Source organism: Panthera pardus, unplaced genomic scaffold (assembly GCF_024362965.1).
Source record: "Panthera pardus isolate Hobbes unplaced genomic scaffold, ASM2436296v1 HiC_scaffold_25, whole genome shotgun sequence".
NCBI classification, from domain to species: domain Eukaryota; kingdom Metazoa; phylum Chordata; class Mammalia; order Carnivora; family Felidae; genus Panthera; species Panthera pardus.
In genome coordinates, this window is record NW_026526821.1 from 48,179,259 (window position 1) to 48,198,567 (window position 19,309).

The window sequence follows — 19,309 nt, forward strand, 5'->3', positions numbered from 1 at the left end:
AAGGGGACAAAAAATAAACACAAATGTGAAAGGCCTTGACAACATAATCAATGCCTAGATTTTCAGGATCTCTATCAAGTCATACACTCCGAGGAGAACATCCACCTTCTTTGCAAGTGTGCACGGGCCATTCATGAACACCAATCATATATCAGGTGGGAAAGAAAACCTCAGTAAGTTCTCTGATTATAATGAAATAAAACCAGAAATAAAAAATCAGGCTGCCTGGGTGGCTCAGTCAGTTGAGTGTCTAACTTCGGCTCAGGTCATGATTTCATGGTTCCTGAGTTCGAGTCCCACCCACATTGGGCTAGCTGCTGTCAGTGTAAAGCTTGCTTCGGATCCTCTGTTCCCCTTTTTCTCTGCCCCTCCCCAGTTTGTGCTCCCTCTCTCAAAATTAATAAACATTAAAAAAATAAAAAAATAAAAATCACATACAAGAAAAAAGCACCTTCATCTGGAACACAACCTGCAAACAACTCTTGGGACAAAGGGGAAACGAATTACAATAAAAAACACTATATACCAGGATCTGGGGGATACAATTAAAACATTAACACAATTTTAAAGGAAAACTCATACATCAATATTTGGATCCACATAACTAAAATAACGGAAATACTGAAATATTCCATCCTCCATTTTCCCCAAAGGAGCCAGAGGGCAAAAGAAAAGGAGCAACAGAGGTAAATAAAGCAGTAAACAGGAAACTCATAATACCTCTCAGTCAAAATATTAGCTGTTAGGAGAAAAAGGATCAAAAGAATCAAGAGAGAAGGGGAAACACACAAACACAAAAGTGACAGAGGAAAACAACTACTGAAATAAAGAACATTAAAAAAAGTCCAGATTTCACTAGAAAAGGGTTCCAACCTGAACCTTCAAAGACCAGAGCACCGGGTGAAAGGAAAATGTCTGTATTCTCATGAGGCACTTGTCACATCAATACTTCAACTTGATGGACCATCCACAAATGAATTGCAAAGACAGTAATTCAAAAGAAAATATTTAAAAACAGAATCTAATAGCACATTAAAAAACAATACATTATAATCCATAGGAATTCAAGGAACGCCCCAACAGTTCAATATGAGGCTATCCAATCATTAACATATTAGTAACTAAGGAGAAAAATCATGTTTGTCTCCACAGATATTAAAGAGACATTCAAAATATAACTCTTCTGGGGTGCTGGGTCCCCTTCTACCTCTTCTAAACAAACACACCTCACAGGGCTCATGAGAATGAGAGAATATACGGTGAGCACTGCAAAAACTGCAAAAATGCAAACAGAATAAGGCCAATCTAGAAAGAGTTTGCCATTTGATACATAAACTGTAACTTGGCACTAATATTAGAAAACCAAATGTTCATAAATTAACAGTAATATAGCTCCATGCAGCTTAATAAGCATTCTAATACCTCAGTCAATCCTTACAATTCCGAAAAGCAGATTCTTTCCCTTTGCCCACTTGAAAGCTGAGAAAAACAAACTCCAAGAATGATTTACTGGGCTAGGGGTCACCACACTAATAGAGAGAGACTGAACTTAGGTTTGGTCTTCCTATATGTAATAATATAGGATACATTATTATAGCTTGTATATATGTTATAATTACCCAATATGTAGGTCTATTTTTTATATTCTAACATAATAAATTTATAATAAATGTACATATATATTTCATATACTATACTACTTGTCTCTAAATAAATCTGAGCTTAATGATTTTTCTTTTTTTAACGTTCAATCTGCACTTGAGTATCTATTGTAACTGAGGGGGTCCTAAATGCTTTACAAATGCTATCATATGTCCTCACCATATTTTGGCAAAACTTAAACACAATCTCTGTAGAAATAAAGCTGAGTGAAGAATACTGAAAATTTATGGCCTACAATGTTTAAGAAATATTCCCAATTTTCAAAATCAGCTAGGAAATTGTAGACTCATAATTGTTTCAAGATAACCCAGTAGGATCTTTCATTAAATTTACTTTGACACTGCCAAATTTATGGCTCTTTACAAGCTTTATGACTGGACAGCATTCAAAAGCAGGAGAAGGCAGTATTAACCATGCAGAACATCTTCTGACTGTCATTCTCAAGCAGCCATTCCCTTTCATGTGTACTGTGCTGGTTAGCCCCCATCTGGCCTCCTACAACAAGATGGAGAAGACAGCAAGAGATGCCTTAGCAACTCCAAACTTTACTTTACTGTCATACTCAGGCCAGTTTAAGATCTCACTTGCAGCTCTTTAAGATTTTACATTTGAATTTGAAATTAACTACAAAATTTAATAGCTCACTCCTGGGAACAAACGAATTGAAAACGCTACTCTTTTGGTGGTAGTTTTGCTATACTGTGCTAAGCCCTTCAGAAAGAGTAAGTTTTAATTCAATTCCACAACTACAAAAACTCACTACTGTCTAAATGGCAGTCAAGAAGAAAAGAAGAACACCAATAAGGGGTATTTTGTGATGGTTGCACCCCTTAGTGGCTTAGGAACATCTTGCAGACTAGCATGGGACTTGTGCCTTGTACACAGAATACATGACTGACCTTTTCTCGGGAACATACAATGTATATTTTCATGTAATCTTACTGAAAGCAACAAAAAAGGAAGAGCTATAGTATAGTAGTAACAATACAGTATTGCCACAAAACCAGTGTGGGTGCTGGATAAACATGGAGTGAAGGAGATGAGCTCCTAATACATTTTAATCTGCAGTTAGGATAATGAGAATGAGTCCATGTAAAATATGCTGCAATAGGCTGAGCACCTTCTAATTCTAATGGCTGCCATGTCATCAAAACAGCATCATCTGTCGCCTTTAAAGCACGAACTGGTCGGCTCTTAAATACATGGCTCAAATGATACTGACACTGATGATACATCGGTATGTGAGTTTTGTTAACTCAGGAGTCTGACATGGAAGTGGACTACACTGTGGTTTCAAGAAAGAATAACAAGTAGATGGGAAAATTCTGTATCAAAAGAAGGGTGACAGGGTAGACTACCAGGTAACCCAGTCTAGAAGGATGAGGACAGGTACAGATGATGCCAGACATAATAGAAGATTCTAAACATCTAAAATTGACACAGAATCGGTCTTCCCACAGTAACTGACAGAGAAACTAGGGCTGGTTTTTAGCTTCAAGTAATTATATACTATTAAAACTCAGAGAACTGAGTACTCTTCTTCCCCAAGATTTCCTGGAACCAAGTATCACTGAAAATAACACAATTACTCCCCATAGGATAAATAACACATGGTACAAAGCCCTTTCAAATCTTTCATTAAAGGACCAAAGATCCAGTCCTAAAGGTCTTTGGCTCTGAAATCCTGTCAAAGTCACTTAATCTGTCTGGCCCTCTACTTCCTTGGTAAATATCAGCTGACAATTTTGGCAAGTATGCTAATTAATATCATAGTCACCTTCTCCAATGGTTCTAAATGTTTTACATGCATAAACTCACTGAACCCTCACTATTAGATGTACTATTATTACCCCTTTTTACAGCAGACGAAACTGGGGCACGGAGAGGCTAAGTAACTTGCCCCCCATCCAAAAGCCTGCCATATCCAGGCCAGACCTGGGACGCAATGACTTTTATGCAGGTTAAAGACAACAGTTTTCCTATAAGGCCTGTCAATGAAATAGGTGATCAACAATCAAGGAGAGAAAAGATGTTTGTTTACAAACAAAAGCCTTTTCAAAATCCTTTTAGGATTATTGGCTCAAGACTTGGCCAAGCTTCATCAAAACAATAACGCAACACCACTTCACAAAAAGGAGGGTTCCCTTGAGTCAAGTATCAAGTGCTGTAATGTTCTCCTCTGCCAATTATAGATTCTCTTCCAGGGAAACACATCCTGACTTGAAATATGCTGTGACATTAAGATCACCTCCAGGCAGGAGGTGCTAGGACATTAAATTCTATTCAAATATATTTTAAATGCTTTATGAATCACAGAAAGGCGCTATTGTTTGGTGTTAGCATCAAGCATGAGAGAATGCTCCTTATAAATCATCATAACTTTTAAAGGGGAACAAAGTTATAATTCCCTGCTATGTTCCAAACTACACATCACAGGAGAATTTAGAAACCAGCTAGGATAAATGCCCTTCCCAAGGTTCTTGAGGTTAGGAACCTTTACTTTTATGCATCTTTGCTTCCTGTACTACTGTGCACTGCATGAAACCTGCATCTAAGCATTTCCTGGAGATGTATCCACAATGGTAAAGTATTATATTATAATCAAGAGAATGAAGATGGCAAAACAAGCAGATTCCAAACTGAATTTAGTACATAAAATAAAATTGTTGAATAATGTAACAATTAAGTATTGGTCCTTCTCAAAAATAAAAATATGTTCTTGCTGTCGGCAAAGGATCTTCACTTTCAAAAAGAAAAACACCACCACCACCACCACCACCACCACCACCACCACCACCACCACCACCAGGAAATTTCAGCCTCTCTAATCCTAAACAGCTGAATCATTCACATATTCAACCACCCAGAACGGTCAGTACAGGCTCTGCTTTTTGGGAAGTCCGAATTTAAAACCTTACCCCAGGAGAACAGAAAATTACAGAAAATTAACGGGATTCCCAAAAGACGCCTACTTAGGAGCTGCGTTTATCCTTAATCAAACAGGAGGCCCTGGCAAACCGATCAATCTCTGGTGAAGTAAAAATACTATACTGAGAAAACGTATTCCTTCTCCAACGAACGTTTATTAAATGTCTACTTGGCGCAAGGCAAAGGAGCACCCCATCTCTGGAACGGGGGCGCCGCGCCAGTCTGCTCTTGCTCGGGGCCCACCGCCCAACCAGATGCCCCCAGATGCGCGGGCCAGGCGCCGGGGCAGGGGTCCCCGGACCCGCCCCTCCGGCTCCTCCTGGGTTCGCCTCCGGCCAACCCAAGTCTCTGAGAGATGCGGGTTCAGCCGTGGGGAAAAGAACAAACTGTCCTGCGGCGGCGGTGACGGCCCTCCTCCAAAAGAGGCCACGGGACCCCCGCAACAACGCAGGGACAGCGCCGGGCCGGAGGGGGCGTGGAGGGGTGGGGGGGCCCTCTGGGGACCCCAGGGGATATCTGGAGGGTGCGCTGCGGCTGACGGACCGCGAGAGACTGTAGAGGTTCTGGGGAGCGTGTGAGGGAGAGGTCTGGGGGCTTTAGGGGATGGGGGGCACGCAGGGGTGCTGAGATCCCCTGGGGCGTTCTTGGGAGAGGGGTCCCTGGGAGGCTCTAAGACTTAGGAGCTCTCTGGAGGATGTATGGGAAATGAGGGCCGCTGGGCGTTCCAGAGGTGGAGGGGGGATTCAACAGGGCGCGCATGGGGGTCGGGCAGCTAGGGAGAGGGCCTGGGAGGAGACCCCTTCAGGGCACGCGCGGTCTAGCGCTCACCCAAACAGCCCTCGGAGGAAGGAGTGGGAGGCCTTGACTCTCTTCTCCGCCTCCGCCATCAGCTGCACCGCCTCACGCTCCTTCCCCGCGCTGTCCATGTCGCCTGCTATCGCCGCCACAACCTCCTAACCTGGCTCGGATGCGCCTTCCGCGCTTTCACCCTCCTCTCGCAGCAGCCGGTCGCGCAGACATGGCGCGCAAGGCCTACCGGGACTTGTAGTCCAAGGCTGGTCACTGGCGGCGGAGATGCGCGAGGCCTCAACTACAATTCCCAGAAGGCCGCTGAGCCGGGCCGGGTGGAGATCTGAGCTAGCGGACTAGCGGCGCCCGGGATTTCGAGATGGGGGGCGTGACTCTCTGTATGGGTCTTAGTCCAAGGTGAACTTTAATCTTTCAAGTATACGGGGAAATGGAAAATGCCCCGTGGCTTTCCAGTAAGGATAACCTCAAACATGCAGCCTCACGTTGGTTCAGGAATCCCTGCTCACCACGACTGATAACCTGGCAATGGGATGGTTGAGCAAACGGAGGATAACAGATTGGAACGTTCAACCTACGCCCCAATTTTGCAAAAGGGAATGTAACGCAGCCACCAAAAGCAATTTCATTAACCATGTGATGCCTATCCACCCACCCACCCGCCAGCAACAGCTGGCAGAGAGAGCCATTTTTATCTCCAGAGCAAGGCGTTTAAGAATGTAATTATTTTCCCCAATATAAATTCAGAGTTATTTTTCAGTCCCCCCATATTTCAGCCTTATGTTGGCCCTCTCCTCCTTGGTTATAAATGAGTTGCATTTATGCTATATATGCGTAATCCACTCTTTTAATTGACTGAATTATTTTCTATGGATGGGAGGCTTTGAACTCTCGTATCCTTTACGTGGTGCTGGCCATAGGGGGTGAGTCTTCTGGAGCACAATTCTGCCTGCCAGGAAGACTATCCATAGATAGATGCTATCGTGTGCCAACAATTTCCAGGCCTGTCCGGGAAGGAGGTGTTTTTTTGTTTGTTTTGTTTTGTTTTTTGCTTTTGTTTTTTTTTTTTTGTTTTTTTAAATACAAAGTCTAGACCATTTATTTGGCAATGCTAAAGCAGAGGTGGTGAAGCAAATATGAAAATCACTGCCAAATGAGAACTTGTGACAACATTAAACTATTAATAAATACACTGTGGGCACTGGAACACAATATATATCTAAGAAAATGAAGTCTATCTTTAGAGAGAAAGACAACAAGGGTGAAACTCCTTGAAAGGTAACTAAAGCATAGATCGCAGAGTTCATACATTGAAGGTGCTCTAGAATCACTCTATCAGATCTTCAAGCAGGGTTTACTTACTATTACTACATGCAATACTCTAACTTCGAAATCCCAATTTGTGTGCTTTTGAAGCAGTATTGGAGAAGAAGGAGGCAGGAAATTAGAGGTGGCAGTAAATGCAGGAGTAATGAGAAAAACTGCAAAACTGGAAATAAGCACTTGCAAAGCAGAGCAGTCCACAGGGATTTTCACAGAGTGAGACCAACTCAAAAGCTCTTAAGTGCGGCATCATTATGTTGAATAAAGCAGCTCCCAAAGCTGGCCCAATGCAGAAACTCCAAAGGATGTTCAAGAAATACTGATTCCTAAGCCACTGGCTTTTTCTGTTAGGATCTCCTGAAGTTGAGATCTAGGAAATGTACATTTTAAAAGGAACTCTCTGCTGCTATTGTCAAGCACACAGTTCTAGATTTTCAAATCTGTGGTCAGCTCAAAAGGAGATGGAATGGACTGCCTCCTCCAAACCAGAACATGCAGTTAAGAGTGGCAGGGCACATAGTGACATTTTTTATGTTTGGGTATTTCCTTCATTCTCTTCTTTCTGTCAGGCACATCCTTCCCCAGTCCACACCCAAGTGGCATAAAAACTTCAAGCTGTAATTGTTGTGTAGAACACATGTTTCTTCTCCCAGAGGCTAGATTAGGGGATGTGGCAGGGCAGCGAGGCAAACCTCACAGAGTGAGGATGGCTGAGAGACAGATAAGGAATCCACCAAGCAGGAGAGAAATGGAGACCTGCTCTCATGTGGGCCAGGGAGGGCGTGAGGCCCTCAAGTAGGAGCCGTCCTAGAGTAGGTCCAAAGGATCTACACCTGTGCTGACCAGGATGCTGGCCACTCACCACAAGTGGCCATTTAAATGTAAATCAAATAATATGAAATCAAATGTAAAATTTCATTCATCAGTCACACTAGCCACATTTCAACTGCTCAATGGCCACATGTAGCTAGTCAGCTACCATATTGGACTACACAGATACAGAGCATTTCTATTTAAAGCATAACCTAGTGGACAACGCTGACTTAGATATACTTTGCCTTTCAGCAACTCTGGGCATTTAGAAGAAAAGATTTCAGACTGTTTCTGAGAAGATGGAGCAGGAAAGGAGAAGCTTGCACCCTGAACCAGGCAGAACCAAGCAGGATCTGTAGGTCTTCCCCTATGATCATGGTAGACATACAGACATTTAGAGTGAATGAACACACAGGAGGTTAAATTGGAATGTCAAGTATCCCTCTATTCACCCTGAGAGGTGGTCTGCAAAGGCAAGGCTGAAGCCATCTGAGAATAGCCAGCTCTAAGAGAGGCAGAGTCAGAAAATTATCTGTGTGAAAAACAAGATGTGGCCATCTGCACGTGTTCACAGTAGGGGGTGCAGCATGGCTAGAGTCCTAAGTGGAGACTAGCACCAAGGGAAGGTGCAGAAGGCACAAATGCATTGTACTTCCAGGATTGCGTGGGCTGGTGTCTTCAGTGACCAGTGCAGGTGCCCAGTGCCCTGGGTGAGTATCTCCCTAGAGCTGAGTGTAGCTGGCTCCTGCTACTACTGCCCTACCCACAGCTGAACAGCAGGTACCAGTTACTAAGTGGTACCAGTTCATTTAGTGTCACCCACCTCCCTTCCCTCTGATTCTAAAGTCTGTAGGAAACTTCTGGCCGTGACTAGCATTGGGTGTTCCCATGCCTGTGGGTCCCAACTGCCAGCACCTGGAGTTCTCCTAAGTGTTCTCTTTGGCCTTCCAGCCTGATCTGCTTGAATGCTGGAGAAGTGGGGAGGATTAATTAACTACGCTAATAGGGGAATTAATGCCTCTTGGCCTTCCACGAGCAGCCCTCAATTAATGAGTGTTGGAAAATTCGAAGATAATTTTCTGGCGGGACATCTCTGAGCAATGTTTCACACTGTCTTGTGTAGTTTCCCAGTGGTAATGAGCCCCACTCATTACATACAGTAGTGCTCACAGGAGAAGGTTGCTAGTTCTGTACTCTTTATTGACTTTCTTCCCTTGCCTCTCCCCATACTCCTACCAGTGCTGCCTTCTGGTGTCACCTTCCAGGAAATTGCTTCCACTGGAATCCTTGTCTCAAGGTCTACTTCTGGGAGAACATAAACTAAGACAGGGAGTGTATGCAGTGACGACCAATAGGCATAGTCTGGTGCCCATGCACAGTCGTGGTGTTCATTACAAATTCATAAATCAGCATTGTCATCTGTGGATAACTGTATACTTGGGGTTCTGATTGCCACTTCAAACTTAGTGGTGTCAAACTACAATGATCATTTATTAGTATCATCACTTGTGGTTCTGGGGGCTGACTGGGCTCAGATGGGTGGCATCTGAGACCCCATTAAGTTGGGGGTCTCTCTTTCAGGTAGTAGCTGGAGCTGGGGTCACCTCAGGGCTTTCTGCTAATGCTTGCTGCCTGGGATAGGAAGACATGAAAGACCAGAGCAGCTGAGGCTCCTGGTATTTCTCTCTGAACATTTACATGGTGTTCAGGGCTCCAAAAGTGATGGGGGGAGGGGAGCCAGGCAGCTGCTGGATTACCTTTATGACTTAATCTCTGAAGTTCCAAGGCGTCATTTCTGTTTCCCTAAAGCAAATAGCTCAGGCTCACCCATATTCAAGGGGAGTGTCTCTAAGGATTTGCAGATGTGGTAAACCCCCCAGAGTTACATTCAAGGGAGCCAGTCCCCACCCTGGTTGCATTGACAAAACTGTGAAGCTACAGCCCCCGGGCTGGGGAGCAGCCCCTCACCTCCAAGGGCCTTTGAATCCCTAGAGGGTCTGCCCCATCTTCAGCTGCCTCCTCCAGTGCTATCTCAGCTTCACTTCTGTCTGTAACCTAAGAGTGGCTCAGAGGCATTGGAAGGGACAAGGCCAGGGCTCCTCTAGTGTTGTCCCCTTTAGAAGACAGGTAAGAAAATAATTCATTCCAGAAAGCTCTTCATCCAAAAGCATCCAAGTAATTAATTAATGAAAATAAATGTTCCCTATTCATGTTGATGAGGTTGGGCTTCTGTACTTTGTGCAGCTTTGAGGATAGAATTTAATTACTCTATTTACAGTGATTCTTTTCATTTTCCTCGTGGACTCGCAAAACCTGAGAGCAATGAATGGGAAACTTCAGGGGGATAATTTGATAAGTGTTTTTTATTATATATTTTTTAAACTTTCAAACAAACAGTAGTTAGTGTATGTATGTGTGTGTGTTTGAGACATTTCATGCTGTGTTGAAATTGCTACAAATATTCCTTTGTTGATATTATTTACCATTTTCTTGAGAAATTATTCCGTAAAATTTAGACCAAAGAATTAGAAAAGGCAAAATTAAATATACAAAGTATCTGTTAGAGGTAACATAGAAGATAGTAAATTAAGTTCAAGTAAATACTTCTGAAAAAAAAAAAACATTATGTCATTAATTAATGTTATTCTTTTCATTAACTGATTTGAAATCCCAGAACACATTTTGAAATTAACTGGATGTTTTTAAAAGTGGCAAATGGTACCTGGGTGGCTCAGTAGGTTAAGTGTCTGACTCTTGATCTCTGTTCAGGTCATGATCTCAGGGTTTGTGAGATCCAGCCCTGAGTTGGGCTCTGTGCTGATAGCACAGAGCCTGCTTGGGATTCTCTCTTCCTCTCTGCCCCTCCCCTGCTCGTGTGCTTCTCTCTCTAAATAAATAAATAAACTTTAAAAATGGCAAATGGATGTAAAACAAAGATGCCCCAACTTTTTTTATATGATAAATTCTAAGACCTTTCTCCTATAGGCTCAATATGTTTCTTCCCAGAGTTATGGTTCTGAGCTGTAGGCACAATGGCTTACAGAGAAGAATGGTTTATTTCCTGGACCATTTTGATTTCCTTTCACATTATTATTTTAATTTAATTGATTTAAACTTCTTTAATTAAAATAAATTTTAGGAGAATTCTTTTCTATTCATTTCTATTCATTTTTATGTATATGTTTCCTATCAAATCTTTATTAAACCTATAAATATGCAGATATTATCACAGTGTATATTTGTATTTTGTCTGTTTAGGAAACATAAGCATTTTCAAGATTGCTACCAGTCTTTGCAATGAATTGTTGATGGATAATAGTTCTTTGCACAAATTTTATATAACCCTTTCCTATTATGACACATTGGGGGTTCATCCTATTTGCCTATTACCAAAATAGTTGGGTTTGTCCCAAAATGAAGAAGGTGTTTCCTATCAGTGGTCACACGGTCACAAGCTTATTTAGGGTGTGGTGCTAACATCTCTTCATACTCAGTCTGAAAGAACTGAGCCTTCATAAGCCCACTCTGCACTGTTGTAAATACAATACAAATGCTCTGCATTTGAAAATACAGTTAATGCTCAGCATTCGTGGATTCTATATTTGTTTTTAAATTTTAATGTTTATTTATTTACTTTTGAGAGAGAGAGAGAGAAAGAGAGAGAGAGAGAGAGAGAGGCTGAACAGGGGAGGGGCAGAGAGAGGGAGACACAGAATCCAAAGCAGACTTCATTGCAGAGACTAGCAACTCTTCTAGAGGATTAAGATCATCTTGTAACCCTGTCAGCACAGAGCCTGATGCACCCCTCAAACCCATGAACTGTGAGATCATGACCTAAGCTGAAGTCAGATGCTTAACCAACTGAGCCACCTACACGTCCCATATGGATTCTATACTTGTGAATTTGCCTATTCGCTAAAATTTATTTGTAATCCCCAAATGAATACTATGGCATTTCTACAGTCATTTATGGACATATGCAGAGCAGTGAAAAATTGGAGTGACCTGATATACATCTTTTCAGCTTAGGCTGGACAAGGCAACATTGTCTTTTTTGTGTTTGTTTGTTTGGTTTGTTTTTGTTTTTGTTTTTATTTTTGGCTTTCATAGTGTAATAAGTATTTTTCTCATGGTCTATTTAGTGCCATGGTTTCCATTTTTTTTATACTTTTTTGGTGATTTCACTATTTTAAGTGACTTCCAAAGAATGTGCTGGAATGTGCCTTCCTCAGCACAAGAAAGCTATGCTGTGCCTTCAAGAGAAAATACATATGTTAGATAAGCTTTGTTCAGACACAAGTTATAGTGCTGTTGGCTATGAGTTCAATGTTAACTAGTCAAGATGTAGGTCAAATAAAGTGTCCTTAAATAGAAATGCATATAAAACAAGGTTATGTGTTAATGGGTTGGCAAAAATGTGACCAGAGACTCAAAGGAGCCAAACTTGTGCTCTCCTTAGATGCAATAGTTCAGTATTTGTTAACTCAGTGTTTATGGCGACTTTATAGACCATATTTATTTTGATTGATGAAAATTAGCTGTATACTGGGAGGCTTTCTCAATAAAGAAAATGAAATGAAGCCAGATATAGAATCTCTCTTTCCCAATCCCTAAAAGGAATAGACAAAAAAAGTAAAAGACTAGCAACTCTTCTATAGGATTAAGATCATCTTGCAACCCCTCTTCTCCATCCCAGTCACTATCCTGCTTTATACTGTTCTCTGCCCCAGCATGCTGACCTACAGGGGCTCCATCAATAGGGTCCTGTGTCTTCTGGCATCTTGTTGCATTAGGCCAGTGAGATGCCCAGCATACGATGGAGGGCAGCAGGTGAGTGAGATCATGGCATTTGTTTCCCAGTCCTTCTGCAGGGTGGTCAGCTGAGGCTCTCTGATGTCTAGATCGCTCCCCTCATCTTCCAGCAAATGACAACCATGTGCCCTGGATTCCCTTGCACCTGCAGCACTGTAAGTACCTCCAATAAATAAACCTTCCTATAGTGAGTGTACCTCTGTTTATTGTGGGGACTCTGATTGACACGCTCCCCAGCTTGTTGTATGGGGTGTAACCTTGAAACTCAAACTATAAAAGTCTCATATGAGAAAGGAAAATCTGGGGCCAGTCTTAGTCATGAACATGGATAAAAGAATTCTGAACAAGATATTAGCAAACACACCATGCACAAAAAATATTAATGGTTATGGACATAAGTGTGAAATGCTTAACTTTAAAACTTTTAGAAGTTATTTTTTGCTTTTTTAAAATTGAAGTATAGTTGACAATGTCACATGAGTTTCAGGTGAAAACTTTTAGAAGTTTTAAATGAAAATACAGGAAAGTAGCTTCATGACCTTGATTTCCTAAATGAGACATCAAAATTGCAAACCATAAGAGAAAAAAATCAATACATCCACTCCATTAAGATTAAGGATTTCTTTTCACTAACATAGCATAACTGAAATGAAAAGACAAAACCACAACCCAGAAAAAGATATTTACAGTAAATAAACCCCAAAATAATTATTACTAAGGATAAATAAATCCTACAAATCAATGGAAGGCAAACAACCAAGTAGAAAAGATGAGCAAAGGACTTGAACTTGAAGACTTGAAGGTTACAACAGAGTTTTGGCCTGCTTCAGCATTGGCCGCTTGTTGTGTCAGAAGATGGAGGAGTGCTCATGGAAAACAGCAGTAGAGCAGGAGACCAGAAGCTGGAGCACAACAGTCTGCAGAGCCTGCATGCCTTTTATTTGCTTTTGAAATGAGACGTGATGGTTACTTAAATGGCATAGCCTGCTAAGGAGCTGGTAAACTAATGCTGCACAAGTGAAAACAGCTGCAGAAAGGACAACAAAAGTAGGGCTCCTAGGTGGCTCAGCCAGTTAAGTGTCTGACTCTTGATCTCGGCTCAGGTCATGATCTCACAGTTCTGAGTTCAGGCCCCGTGTCAGGCTCTGCGCTGACAGTGCAGAGCCTGCTTGAGATTCTGTCTCTCCCTCTCTCTCCCTGGCCGTCCCCTGCCCATGCTCTCTCCAAATAAATAAATAAACTTAAAAATCAAAAAAAAAAAAAAGAAAGAAAAAGAAATGAGACCAAAGGCTGCATGAAGGATGATGGCCTGCCAACAAACCATGCCACCCTGGGTCCCCAGATGGAGATCCTACAGAGACAGTGAGAATGTTCTGTCTCTTGTGACATCTCTGACATTCTGAGCCTCATGGTTTCTCAGGTTTCCTTGTCTGGAAAGAGAAAATGTACACTGAGCCTTTTGGGGCGATGCCAGCTCTGAGCCATCTGTAGCACTACCTTGTCATTGTTGGCATTCTGTGCCTGCTGCTGGCCTGCTCCCCAGGACCAGCGGGCATCTCCAGCCAATGTCAGCCACGTCCTTCTGCTGCAGCCCCAGGATGAGGGCTCAGGGGCTGAGGGCTGCAGTGGGGGCTGCTGCTGGTAGCCTGGGCAATGCTTCCTTGCAGCTTCCCTTGGGAGAGTACTCAAACAGGTACCCAGACGGCAGATTGCTCCTTGCTGGGATGGCTTTGAAGGGTTTCTGGTGACAGGGCGGGTCTCAAATAGATTTTCTTCTTGCCAGGGTAATATCCAGGTCAGCAGCTGGTTGAGAGCAGGACAAAGAAGAGTTTATCAAACAGTGCTTGAATGAATGAAAGAAAGAAAGAAAGAAAGAAAGAAAGAAAGAAAGAAAGAAAGAAATAAGGTGGGAGAAGAACCCAAATGAGATCAACCCTGCTATTTACAAGGGCATATTTGTTCTCTGAGAGTTGTCACATCATCTTCTCTCAGCCCCTATGATGTCAATGGTGACAGGGATAGAGAGAGGGCAGGAGGGGGGAGATCACAGAAAATAGCCTGGAGCCCCAGGGAAGTTCTACCTGCTGCACCTCCATGGCTTCTTGGAGGAGGTTTCCCCTTCTTGAAATAGTCAACATGATTGAGCCCTGTGTGCCAGGCACTATGCCAGGCACTTCTGCACCCTTTACAATAATCTGATGTATTTACTATTATATAAATTTTACAGATGAGGAAACAGACTCAGAAGGTAAAGCAGCTGCCAAGCAACAGTGGAAGGGCTGCCTCACATCTGACTCTGCTCTGCATCTCTCTGACCCCTCATAGCAGCTCCAGACTCCACAGTGAGAACAGAACTGACCAGCCTGGATGTCTGGACTCAGCCTGGCTGGGTAGGGGATGGTCTACTTGGCTATCTGTCCTGGAACATGCCTGGCATCCTAGGGCATGAATTCTCACCTGCTAGATGACCTCCAGGTCCCTTCCTGCTTTGGGGAGCAGTGGCACTACACTTCAGGTTTCCAATCAGAAGCATATCATGATGAACAATGTTTTGACCAGGCTGATGAGTGGTCTATGCCAGCCCAAGGGAGTTGGGATCAAGGAGGAGCCTAAGAAGTTCATCTGGGGTGGAGGGTCAGGAATGATAAGATGTGGTTTTAAAAACCACAGCCAGGAAACTCCCCATTTCCAAACTCCTCAGCCCACACAAGCAGAACCTTACTGTCTGCAGTGATAAGACATATTCTCCCTCTATTTCCTGCTAATTTTTCCCTGGGAGCAGCCTGACAAAGAATTTCCAAGCCTGGTTGGCAATAGACAAAACCAGGAAGTTGTGCAGCTCACAGATAGCTCCCCATACATTCCCACCATGTCACCCACAAACCATACAGCTGTAGGCTGATGGAAGACAAATTCCATGCACTTGGCGCTATGACTGCTCCAGCAGTGGCACTGCTACCAGGTTCATCCTGTGACTCAGAAGGCCAGGTGTTCTGGGTTCTTGGAAAGATGCTTATTCTTTCTTAAGCACCAACTACTAACAAGGTTGACTGTTTTCCTCTGGATCGTGCAGCAGCAAATGAGAAGGTGGCCTAGGCCCAGGAAGGTGGGAGGGGCTGAGGTTCAGGCCTCAATCTTCTCATACTTGCTCCCCTGTGGCTCTGGATAAGGCCAGTCTTTTCTTTGCTTTTTATATTTAATATTTTTTTAAAAGTTTATTTGTTTATTTTGAGAGATACAGAGACAGAGTGAGGGAGGGAAGGGCAGAGAGTGAGGGAAAGAGAGAGGATCTCAAGCAGGCTCTGTGCTGCCAGCACAGAACCCAATGTGGGGCTCAAACTCACGTCCCTGAGATCAAGGCCTGAGCTGAGATCAAGAGTCAGGTGCTTAACTGACTGAGCCACTCAGGTGCCCCTAATGTAACTTTATTCCATGGAAAAAAATCAGGGTCCCTAGTTCCTCTTCTCCCACAGCTGTAACCAGGCAACACAATTTCCTATTATTTGATGAAAGTAAATAGATTCTCTATTGTCTCCTTGTTTAGTGGACATGACCAGGCATATATAGAGCCAGGACCTCTACCTCCCCGTTATTCATGGACATAATCAAGTTTCCTGTTTAATAGTAAATAGAAAATATATATATTGGTGTCTGCCTCTGGTTCTGGCACAGAACTGAAACTCTTGTAATTTCCTAAGTAGTAAGAGAACTAAGAGCATCTTTTGTTCTAATATTTGGTCTTTAACCCTGGTTCCTGGCATAGAACTCCTGAAATTTTTGTATTTCCTAGGTGATAGGAGTGCCTTTTGTTCTAATGAGGTGACTTTAGATGGGTTCCTGGATGGAGGCTGGCCATCATACAGAACAACCCATGTTTAGAAACTTGGAATTTTTAGCCCTGTCCCTCACTCTCTTGAGAAGGGAGAAGGGCGTAATAGATCATGCCTACATGATTAGGCCTCCATAAAATCCCTAAAATATAGGGTGTGGAGAGCTTCCAGGTTGGTCATCATGTGAAGGTACCAGGAGAGTTGCCTTCAAAGATAGGGCATGGAAGCCTTCCCAAATACCTTGCCTTATACCTTCCTTCCATCTGGATGTTCATCTATATCCTTTGTCATATCCTTTTATAAGGTAACTGGTAAAAGTGTTTCCCTGAGTTCTATGAACCAGACTAGGAAATTAATTGAACCCAAAAGTGGGCCATGGGAACGTCAGGTTTATAGGAAGTTGGTCAGAAGCATAGCTGACAACCTGGAATTGCACCTGGCATCTGAAGGTGGTGGTGATGGTGGGGCAATCTTGTAAGACTGATCCCTTCACCTGTTTACAGGCAGAGTGAACTTGTAGGACACCCAGCTAGTGTTGGAGAGAATTGCTTGTTGTGGGGAAAACCCCCACATATTTGGCAGCCAGAAATGTCAGAAAGTATATTTTGCAAGATGGAAAATGATACTTATGGGAGAAAAAGACCATAGGGAAGAGCTGGCGTTTTCCCTACCCAGGTGGGAAGCTGAGTTTTTCCTTGTTACCTACTTTCCCTTTTTCATGGAAATATCTAGAAACCTACTTTTCTCTAATTCCTTGGACATGACCAGGCTCCCTGTGTCCCCCTATTAAATATATATAATCATTCCCTGTCATTTCTTCCTTATAGACTTTCATAGACTTAACCAGGTCACATGTTTTCCCCTTATTCCATGGACATGGCCATCTTTCCAATTTTCTTCTCATTCCTGGACATCTAGGGCTTCTATTTTCCCTTTATTCCGTGGGAAAGAGTGAGACCCCCATGCCCTTCCCTGTTTCACAGACACTATTAGGCTTCCTATTTTCCTCTTCATGCATGGACATGCCAGGTTCCCTGTTTCCCTTCTTTTGCATACTCACATTCCATGGACATGGCCAGGGTCCCTATATTCCCCTCACTACATAGACATAGTCATTATCTCTATTTTTTTCTTTTTATATGGACACGATGGGGCTGCCTATTTTCCTTTCATTCCATAGATATGACCAAGGCACTCTGCTTTTCCCCTATTCTATTGATATAATGAGGTCCCCTACTTTCCCGTGTTACAGGGACATGCTCAGCACTGTATTTTCTCCTCATTGCATGGATATAATAAAGCCTAATGGTTTCCTTTTCCATGGATTTATCAGGCTCAGTGTTTTTATCTTAATTCATGAACATTTTCGGGCCCCTTATTTTCACCATATTCCATGGACATGACTAGGGTCCTCCATTTCCCCCTCACTTTATGGGCAATATACTGCTGTCTTTTCTTGCGGTCTATTCTGGATATAGCCAGGCAATTTATTTACTCTTTATTCTGTGATTTTAACCAAATCTCCTGCTTATCCCTTACACCACAAGCATTATTGGAATCCTATTTTCTCTTCATTCCATGGACATAACCAAAACCACCATTTCCCCCTCAATCTATGGAAATCATTTGTCCTCCTGTATTTTTCCTCTGATCCATCGATATAATGCTGGTCCCCTATCTTCATCTTATCCCATGAGTATTATCAGATCCCCTATTTTTACTTACTCCATGGACATTAAGCATAGAATTGATGAGGCCTCCTATTTCCCTCCATTTCCATGGATGTGTTTATTTTCATTTTTCCCTTCTCCAGGGGCATCACCAGGGCCGCTGTTCTCCCTCCTTCCAGGGAAATAATCACCCCTCCTATTTTCCCTGAATCCATGATGTGGAGAGATGAATAATAACCCACTGTAAGATGTCCACATCCTAACTCCTGGAGCTTGTGAGCATTGTCTTACGTGGTAAAGAAGGACTTTACAGATGTGATTGAGTTCAAGATCTTATAACAGATCATTCGGGATTTTTCAGGTGGGTCTTAAATGCCATCCATATTTCCTTATAAAAGGGAGGCAGACAGAAGAGAAGGAGGTCATATGCCCACAGAAGTAGAGACTGGGGTGATGTGGCCATAAGCCAAGGAAGAGTAGCATCCAGTGGATTTTCCCCCAGAGCCTCTGGAGGGAGTTCAACCCAGTCAACACCTTGATTTTGGTCTAGTGAAAATGACTTCAGATTTCTGGCCTCCAGAATGGTAAGATAATACATTTCTGTGGTTTTAAACCACCAATATCGAGGTAATTTGTTACAAAACCATGGGAAACTAATACACATGGACACGTCCATACTCCCAAATTTCTCTTATTTGGTGGACATTTTAGTGGGGTGAACTGTGGTCCCCAAAAATATATGTGCAAATCCTAGCCCCTACTACTCATGAATGTGAACTTATTTGGATATAGAATCTTTGCAGGCCTAATTAAGGACCTTAAGATGAGATCATATTGGATTTAGGGTAGGTCCCAAATCCAATGACTGGTATTCTTAAGGGAAAGAAGGGAGAAATCTGAGACAAAGAGACAGAAAAGAAGGCCATGTGGAGACTGGTGGAGATTGGATTTATGCTGCTATAAGTCAAAGAACTCCAGAAATGACAGAAAAGATCCCTGTTTTCTGTTTTATTCTATGGATATCACCAGGGTCTATATATTTCTTTCTTATTCCATGGAAATTACTGGGGACTCATTTTTCTCTTACTTTATGGACGTGACCAAGGTGCATATTTCTATAAGTAGATCATTTTTTTAATGTTACTTTTCCTTCCTCAGGTCCATGGTCTGATGGGCATATCTCAGGTTTCCAGGACAGGCTGCCCTTGTCCAGGTCTGAATACTCACACATATTACTCAGAATCCTTATGTATCTATTTGACAATGACACTCCTGCAGCTCTGGGTCAGAGTGTTCCAAAGCAGACACCTCCATCAGCTGGGCAAGTCCTACAAGGCAGCCTCTGAGGGTCAGGGGAGGATGTCATAACATGTCTAGTAGGATTTTCACTAGGTGGTCTGTGTTCCAGGGCAGTTGGCATGCGAATCACTATGGGCTTCAGCGTTTGGGTTCAGAGTCATGAAA

At 42.7% G+C, this 19,309-nt stretch overlaps 1 protein-coding gene across 1 annotated transcript in view; it reads right to left on the reverse strand.

Annotated features, from left to right (window-relative positions):
* Positions 1 to 5,607, reverse strand: part of NAPB (NSF attachment protein beta) — a 40,925-nt gene extending 35,318 nt beyond the window's left edge. The window contains exon 1 of the mRNA XM_019462354.2: positions 5,419 to 5,607. Within this exon, the coding sequence (XP_019317899.1) occupies positions 5,419 to 5,516 (98 nt within the window). The 5' untranslated portion in view covers positions 5,517 to 5,607. The remainder of the gene's footprint in view (positions 1 to 5,418) is intronic.
* Between the last annotated feature and the right edge of the window lie 13,702 nt (positions 5,608 to 19,309).